Source organism: Lacerta agilis, chromosome Z (assembly GCF_009819535.1).
Source record: "Lacerta agilis isolate rLacAgi1 chromosome Z, rLacAgi1.pri, whole genome shotgun sequence".
Lineage (NCBI taxonomy): Eukaryota > Metazoa > Chordata > Lepidosauria > Squamata > Lacertidae > Lacerta > Lacerta agilis.
In genome coordinates this window covers 6,124,115-6,131,887 of record NC_046331.1, presented here as the reverse complement: position 1 = coordinate 6,131,887, position 7,773 = coordinate 6,124,115, and the positions used below count along the sequence as shown (strand labels likewise).

The 7,773-nt window shown below is 47.2% G+C and overlaps 1 protein-coding gene across 1 annotated transcript in view; it reads right to left on the bottom strand.

The window, feature by feature from the left end:
- Positions 1–525: 525 nt before the first annotated feature.
- ASTN2 (astrotactin 2) overlaps positions 526–7,773 on the bottom strand; it is a 627,871-nt gene continuing 620,623 nt past the window's right edge. The window contains 2 exon segments of the mRNA XM_033137815.1: positions 526–1,468; positions 6,763–6,946. Of these exon segments, the coding sequence (XP_032993706.1) occupies positions 1,231–1,468; positions 6,763–6,946 (422 nt within the window). The 3' untranslated portion in view covers positions 526–1,230.

Sequence of the window (7,773 nt, the reverse complement as noted above, 5' to 3'; positions counted from 1 at the left end):
CCTGGTATCTCCAGGTAATACTGGATTGAAACCCAGGAGAGCCACTGCCAGTCAATGCAGACAATACTTAGCTAGATGCATCACTGGTCTGATCTGGCATAAGCAAAGTCCTATGATCTTGTGTACGGCTGCATGGTTTAAAATGCAGATATATATATATATATATATATATATATATATATATATATATATATATATTCAAATTTATGTTTTTAGACAAACAGTTGGGAAAATCATGTCTTCATAACCCTTTCATGGACCACTTGGCTTTTTATATCCCCCAACGCTTGCTTCTTCCTTACCTGCCCATGATTCTGAAAGTTTCCATTATCTCCGGTCTACCTCATACTAAAAAGACACTGCTTATCGCTTCATTCCTGGAACAAATTCTGGGGAGGGAACCCAACCCTAAACCTTCCTGATTGACAAAGGCAGCAAGCAATAAGGAAGTGTGTGAACAACAACAACAATAACAACAACAACAAAAGAATGCACTGCTGATTGAAGAAACGTCAGGCAGGCAGAGAAGGTGGAAGTAAATATGAATGTTTTAATGCACAGAACAACCTGTCAGGACCCTGCTAAAAGATGGCTGCGTGAACAGCAAGTTCTGTAAACTCAAGAGCGTTTTGTGTTTGCATTCATCACTCTTTCCAAGGGTCTCTAGCAAAGCCTTTGTGCCTGCCTCGTGTTAATTGTTCCATCTCTTCCCTCCAGGATGGTGCCTCTTGTCTGGCTCCTTGCTTGTTAAACACATTTTCTGGGACATAGTTCTTCCTGGGCAAATGAGTCCATCCTGAAGGGTAGCAGGGACTATCCTACCCATCACTGCTGTGTCCCCCTCCCCAGCTGTTTTGATTTTCCCTCCCCTCCCTCTCCATCTCTTTCTCTTTACTTTTGATAACATAGCCTAGGCATTTAGTAAGGACAAAAGAGAGAGGGAGGGAGGGAGGGAGAGAGAGGGGGGAGGAGAGAGATTAAAAAGGAGAGACACTTTAAAAAAAACTGAGCAAAATTATGTACTTCCTTTTTAAAAACAATAATAATAATAGTTGAAAAAAGGAAACAAAAACAAAAAAGAAGTCTTGCTGATCTCTCAATTTGCAACTTTCCATGAAGTCCCATGTGGTTTTTTTCATTCCTCTTTTTTGCTTCGAATTTCCAAGATGCCACAAGTCATCACCACAGTAGAGATTCTCGCCGTGCGCTTGCCTGGTCCGTTGCATCCTCTCATCGCCCCTTTGACTCACCATACATATTGCGCAGCATGGAGACCATTTTCTCCTCACATGTGATTTTGGTGTCCTTTAAGATGTTGTACCACACCATGCCAGGTGGCCTGACCTCCTCGCTGCGGCAGAACAGGTACGGCATGGTGTCCGTGCGGCTCTGGATGTAGGCGCTGCGGAGCAAGGTTGAGCAGTGGCTGCTGACCTTCTCCAGCCTCCTCAGGATGAGGTGAGCTTTTCTGGAAGGGAAAACGGGACAGTCTGAGACTACACAGCGTTTCTGTGTGCTGCTCTGGTTCACCGGAAACGGCTTAGTCGTGCTGGCCACATGACCCGGAAGCTGTACGCCGGCTCCCTCGGCCAGTAATGCGAGATGAGTGCCGCAACCCCAGAGTCGGACACGACTGGACCTAATGGTCAGGGGTCCCTTTACCTTTACCTTTACACAGGAGAAGGACGCCAGGTGTGGGAGAAGCAGCCAGGGCAACCGCAGTTAGCGGCCGACATCGTCTGTTGATACGCTGGGGCTCCCCAAACGCTTCCTCAATTCAGGGCCAAAATGCTTCCATTTCTTCCAGAGTTTGGGGAAACTTTGTTTTAGGGCCAAAATGTCCACACAACCCCCGACTCTGTCCATTTTGATTTCTTATTGCCACCCACCAACCCAAACTTAAGTTTGACTGTTTACATTTCCACATCAGTTTTAGATAGAGGTAAATCCACCAGCACTTAATGCACATTTCTCCTGAGACACAAACATCCTGAGATTTTTGTAAACAAATATAATGCAGTTTATTAAAGAAGTGTGCATGCACACGAAAGCTCTTACCAAGAACAAACTTAGTTGGTCTCTAAGGTGCTACTGGAAGGAAATTTTTTATTTTTTATTTTGTTTTGACTATGGCAGACCAACACGGCTACCTACCTATAATGCAGTTTATTGTTCCTACCATATGCATTTCTGTTCCATACTTTAACCTAGTCTATGCACTTTGGTACACATTTCTTGGTCGGGGAAATCCACTGCAAAATTCTGAGAGGCCGGCCTGTGTTTTGGTTTCGCATACAGGTATTGCTTCAGGAAGTGTGAATTAAGACAGGTTTGCCCTTGAATATGAAATGAAACTGATTTCTCCCCATCTCCAGCACACTTGCAAATGTGCAAGGATGTGAAGCCAGCATCAGTAGGCTGCCCCAAATCAGCAGGTGCTAGCGTCCGTCCATCCCCCCCCACCCCGCCCCCTCGTAGACCTGTATTTCCTTGATTGCAGTTGCTCTCTAAGCAGTGCTGACTTTGTGGTGAGAAGAAAGTCAAAGAGGAATGGTCAAGTGCAGTGAACTTGAAAGAGGTGACAGGCCAAGGGTCAGAAGAAAGCACTCTGGAGACGCTGCTAAATCAAAAGGAAGTGTTTACTACAGTGGTTTGAAAGCTCCAAGGCTATTGATTCTTCTCCTCTCCCCTCTGGTGCCACAGTAAAGCTCTGGGTTTCAGCTTTGGGGTTTCCCAGCAGGAATGTAAATTCAAGCTAATGACATACCAGCAGCAGAGCTCTCAGTCATCCAAGTCTAAACAGGGGAATTATTTGATTATGGGGAGCTTTGTGGGGTTTTGAAGCTCAGAGTTGCCAGCTAAGATGCTTTGTAAAGGGAGTTGGGCTATTTGTTGATGTGCGCAGAACAGAGGTGCCAGCTTCTGGGGACTGAGCCCTTTTGAGGGGCCCAATATTTGGGGGGTTAGGCTGCCCCCCCAATGTTCAAAAAGCATTCAGCTGAGTGCAGCATGGCTTCAGTGGCCAGCTACTTCTCCTACTCCCTCTGCCACAGAGGGGAAGGAAGGTTGAAGCAGACTCTCGCCAGTGGCAGCTCCAGAAGGAGGTGGAGTCGTCATTGGCCATTGAAGTGGTGGAGGAGTCAGGACATTGTGTGCACCCAACCATCACACATGATGTTGCCCCCCCCAAAGCTGGTGTCTCTGGCACAGAGAATGGCCCCTTGGACCATCATTCCAAGACTGAATTCCTTACACACTTTATGGAATGGAGACAACAAAGGGATGGGTGACTGGGACACTACCCCACCAACCTCAGACGTCCCTCAGCCAGCCTGACTTTTAAAACACACACACATACACACCCTGGTAATCAACTTCCTCTTCCTAAGTCTTAATGTTCCTCAGCAGGGAAGAGGATGGAGGCAAAACTAGCATTAGTATGCTCTGCCTGTCATAGGCTCTGGTTCCACCTACTCTTGGTCTCCCTGTCCTCTTCCCTACTAGTCCTAGAGGGCACCAGCCAGAGTTGGATTGAGACATTTTGCTGCCTGAGGTAAAGGACAAGATGATGTCCCTTTCCATGTCCAGAAGGTGACTTAATTGCTGGCAAAAGGATAGCAGCACCCCACTCACCCAAGCACACCTGAAGACTACTGAAGGCTAGTTTAGGGGGTGCAGGACTGGCCGCCTGGTACACCCATGTCTGCCCTCCAACGGAGGAGGAGAATCAAGGAGGCAGTACTGCTGCTGCTCCTCAACAACTGCCACCTGAGTGGTTGCCTCCCTCTGCCCGATGGTCATGCACCACCCACCAATGGGCAGCTGGCAGGGGGCGAGAGGTGGACAGTAAGTTGAAGACAAACATGCATCAGTCAGCAGCTTTGTAGCTTGGCTGTGAAAAACTTTTGTTTATTTACATGGGTGCTTAGTATTATACTTTTACAAAAGATGACTCTGGGACTTAAAATAAGCTCAGGTTGAGAGTCATCCCCTGCTCCTTGCTGAGGATCCCATCCTTCCACTATTACCATCTGAGCAATCCCCACCATGACCGCCTGACTGTTGGGAGTTACGGTCTGCTCCCATCCCCATAGCCCCCTGGAGAGGTCCATTGCTTGCCAGGATCTTCAAGGGTGTGGTTTACAGGAAGCAGCCGTGACTGAATGGGACAATGCAGGCTGGGAGAAGAGGCAGCAGCATCATGCAAGAGTGAATCTAGAAGTGAGGAAGGGTTGGGGAGAAGGAGGAGGAAATGGAGCCTTCAGAGACATTCGTTATGACAAGCTCCCTTTCAGCAAAAGATGGATGACTGGGAATATTGAGGCCAAGCTCCTGGTGTGACTCACTTGTGTGAAAAGGTTAATGAAGTAATGTCTAAAGGTTAGGCTTATCTTTGGCTGACATCTTCCCTCTCCTGCCACCCCCCCCCTTTAAGGAAGAAGAAGAAAAAGGGAAGAGAAGGAAGGGAGAAGGAAATAGGGAAGGCAAGAGCAAGGTGCCTCCTGGAGAAGGCAAGGAAACCAATTAGGAGAGCACCCAGGCCCGGGCCATAAATCACACGCTGGGTCCTCTCCAAATTCTCCCCGTGGGAAGTTGTGGGTTTTTATAAACCTGGAGATGAAATTGTCTCAAATGCTGACCTGCCTCCCACTGAACCCACTCCAGAAAACAGTAATCTTACACAAGTGGTAATTGATTAAGTCATTAAAGGGCAGCATCAAGGAAGGGAGGGCACTTCATGGTATGCCTTACAATGATTGTGGTGGCCAGGAGGGTGATTTGGATAGATTTATGGGTGATTTATGGGCGTTTCCGTGCGCTGCTCTGGTTTGCCAGAAGCGGCTTTGTCATGCTGGCCACATGACCCGGAAGCTGTACGCCGGCTCCCTCGGCCAGTAACGCGAGATGAGCGCCACAACCCCAGAGTCGGACACAACTGGACCTAATGCTCAGGGGTCCCTTTACCTTTTTACCTTTATGGGTGATTTGCAGCAGATCGTCAAGGTTTCCTGATGCCCCCCTTTTTTAACAGTAGCAGCAACAAAGTGGTCCAACCCCCCCCCCCAACCCCTCCTTCTGTTGAAGGGTTTGGAGATCAGTTCAGCTTCTTAGCCAATTGCTTAGCTTGGAATTGTTTTATTTTAGGGTTGAGTCTTTTGCGGACCTAGTGAAGAACCCCACAAGCTTGAAGTCAGCTCATTCCTGCCATACACAGTCTACTTGCAGGCACTTTATCTTGCTTGTAGGCCACAGAAACCTACCTCATCTGAGGATATCTTAGGTTCAAGGTCTGGGCAGGGTTGAAACCTATCGTAGATATATGGATGTCAAAATATATGAAGTTGGCTTGCAGAGTCAAGAACATGGGTTCATCTGGCCTATTGTTCACCTGCACCAGGAATTGAGTGTATTACCTACCTCAGTGCTGTGGGACTCCAATTTCCCTGGCCACCAGCCGTGCTGGCTGGGTTGATGAGGGTTAGTTTATTTATGAAAAATGCTTGTATGCCACTATATCATAAAAATGCATCAAAGAAGTTTGCTAGAATAAAAATGAGATTAAACCATGCAATAAAGGCAAAAAGAGTTAAAAACAAGGATCAATAAACTGCCAAACAAATCATTTCAGTAGCACGCAAACTGACCCCTTTATAGGTGTTGCAAGCTTTTGATAAGCACCACAGATGTGAGAACCTTCTCACCTCCTGTCTACTGCTGCTGCTCTTATTGTATTGTTTCAGGGGCAGACCATAGCTCAGTTGTTACAGTATCTGATTTGCACCTAGAAAGCCCCAGGTTCAATCCCTGGCATCACCAGGTAGGGATGGGAGACATTCACTGTCTGAATCCCTGGAGAATTGTTGCCAGCCAGTGCATATACTAACGAGCTAGATGGAACAATGGCGTGACTACATGCCGCTTGCCCTTGGATCACAATGTGGTCAGTGCAAATACGTTCTCGCTGTTTTCCTGGAACGAATGTTTGATACAAATTGGTGGTCAGGAGGAACGGTAAGATTCTTGCAGTTGTGCTGGTGGAGGGCTTAAAAAGAGAGAGAAAAAAAGATGGCTCCGGGCAGGAATTGAAGCAGGTGGAGAGAAGAGCTGGCTAGCTTCATAGCATCACAACCAAGGCCACCTATGAGCTCAGCCTTTTCCTGTCTCCTGCTGACTGAACACTGGGTCTTACTGCAAGCAGCTGTTTGCAGCAATCTGTGGCTCCTCCTGAAACTGGGCCCTGGAGGTCTTTGGTGTGATGTATTTATGGTGCAGATGCAACAGCCTCCCTTCTCGCCACTAAGTTTTATGGCTCAGCATTTGCTGTGGATCTGTGGATCCTCTGACAAACATTTCAAGGTAGGGAAATAGATGACCCTCTGAGAACACAAACTTTCTGCTATTAAAACTTCATTAAGAAGTGCCCCCCACCCAAAAATAGAGTTGGCTTGCCCTTCTCCTTTTTGGAGGCTTTGTAGATGGCCAGAAATCTTTGGGAATGGAGAAAAGAAAATGGGATTTTTTTCCTATGCAGCAGGCAAATCCTTTTTTGGACTGTGTCAGGAGGTGTTTGAGGCCAGAATGGAGGGGCATGCACATTCAGCTTTGTGGATGCCAACCAAGGTGGCAGGCCAAAGCATCTCCCTGGGCATCCAAAACTTTTAAGGCAACGTAAAAAAAAATTGGCAGTACAGGCCTGGTTTGACATTGTGCTCCTGGATTTCAGGAAGGGGTCACAAATGTAAGCTTGCCGGATATAACTACCTGGGTCCAAGCTCATCCTCACTGCGCCAGACAAAGTCCCCAAATTTCTCGTAGTGGGAGTTATAGTGATGCTGGATGCGGAAAAGCATGGAAGTGGAGACCTCCATCAGAGTGTTGTAGGCTGTCTGCTGCTCTTTCCCACTGGTGTAGCCATTGTACAAGTTGTAGATCTTGTCTGCTACCTCTGGAAAGGAAGTAGGAGAGGAGGGGGAAGGGGCAATCATCATCTAAGCACAAAGGAAGCAGATCTTGGCCCAAATGGAATGCAACAAAAAAATACTTTTAGATACATTTTTGGCTTGGACCTGGAGGCTTAGAGGGTGAATGGGTTGTAGCTGGAAAAGCTTTCATGAGATTATGTCCAATATTCAACTCTTCCATCACCTTCCTCTATAAAGGAAGTTCCCTCAAACCTAATCAAATCACTGATCTATCTAGTTTAGGATTGTCTGCATCAGTTGCCAGTGGGATAAAGAGCTTGTGGCCCCAGCATGACCAACAGCAATGGATTATGGGAGCCAAACTCCAGCAGTGCTGGAAGCAGCGCTTTTGCTTTTTTTTTTTTAAGGGGGGGTGGAAAGGTGTGGTACTTACCATGAATTTTTGACATTAGGTGCCACACTTTTAACAAAAAGTTGCTGGTACTGCATGTCCTTGAGTACCCCCAGAAAAAAGCACTGGCCAGAAGGTCAGAGGTTGTCCACCTTTGATCTACAAAGATCCAGAGTTTCAGACAGACGTCTTTCCCAGCCCTACCTAGTAATGTACCCAGGGACCTCCTGCACATGGAGCAGCCACCCTACTTACCACTAAGCTATGACACTGGCAGAATGGGAATCCAGCAGTGGATACCAGGTCATCTATTAGAAACATAGGGAGCTGCTTTCTGCTCTCGCTTTGGTGCATTCTAGGTAGGAAGGAAGCACTAGAGAAATGGTGCCCCCATACTAGTAGGCAGCACGTGTAACACCACTGGAAAGTTGGGCAAGCACTTTGTCACTGTTTTCGCAC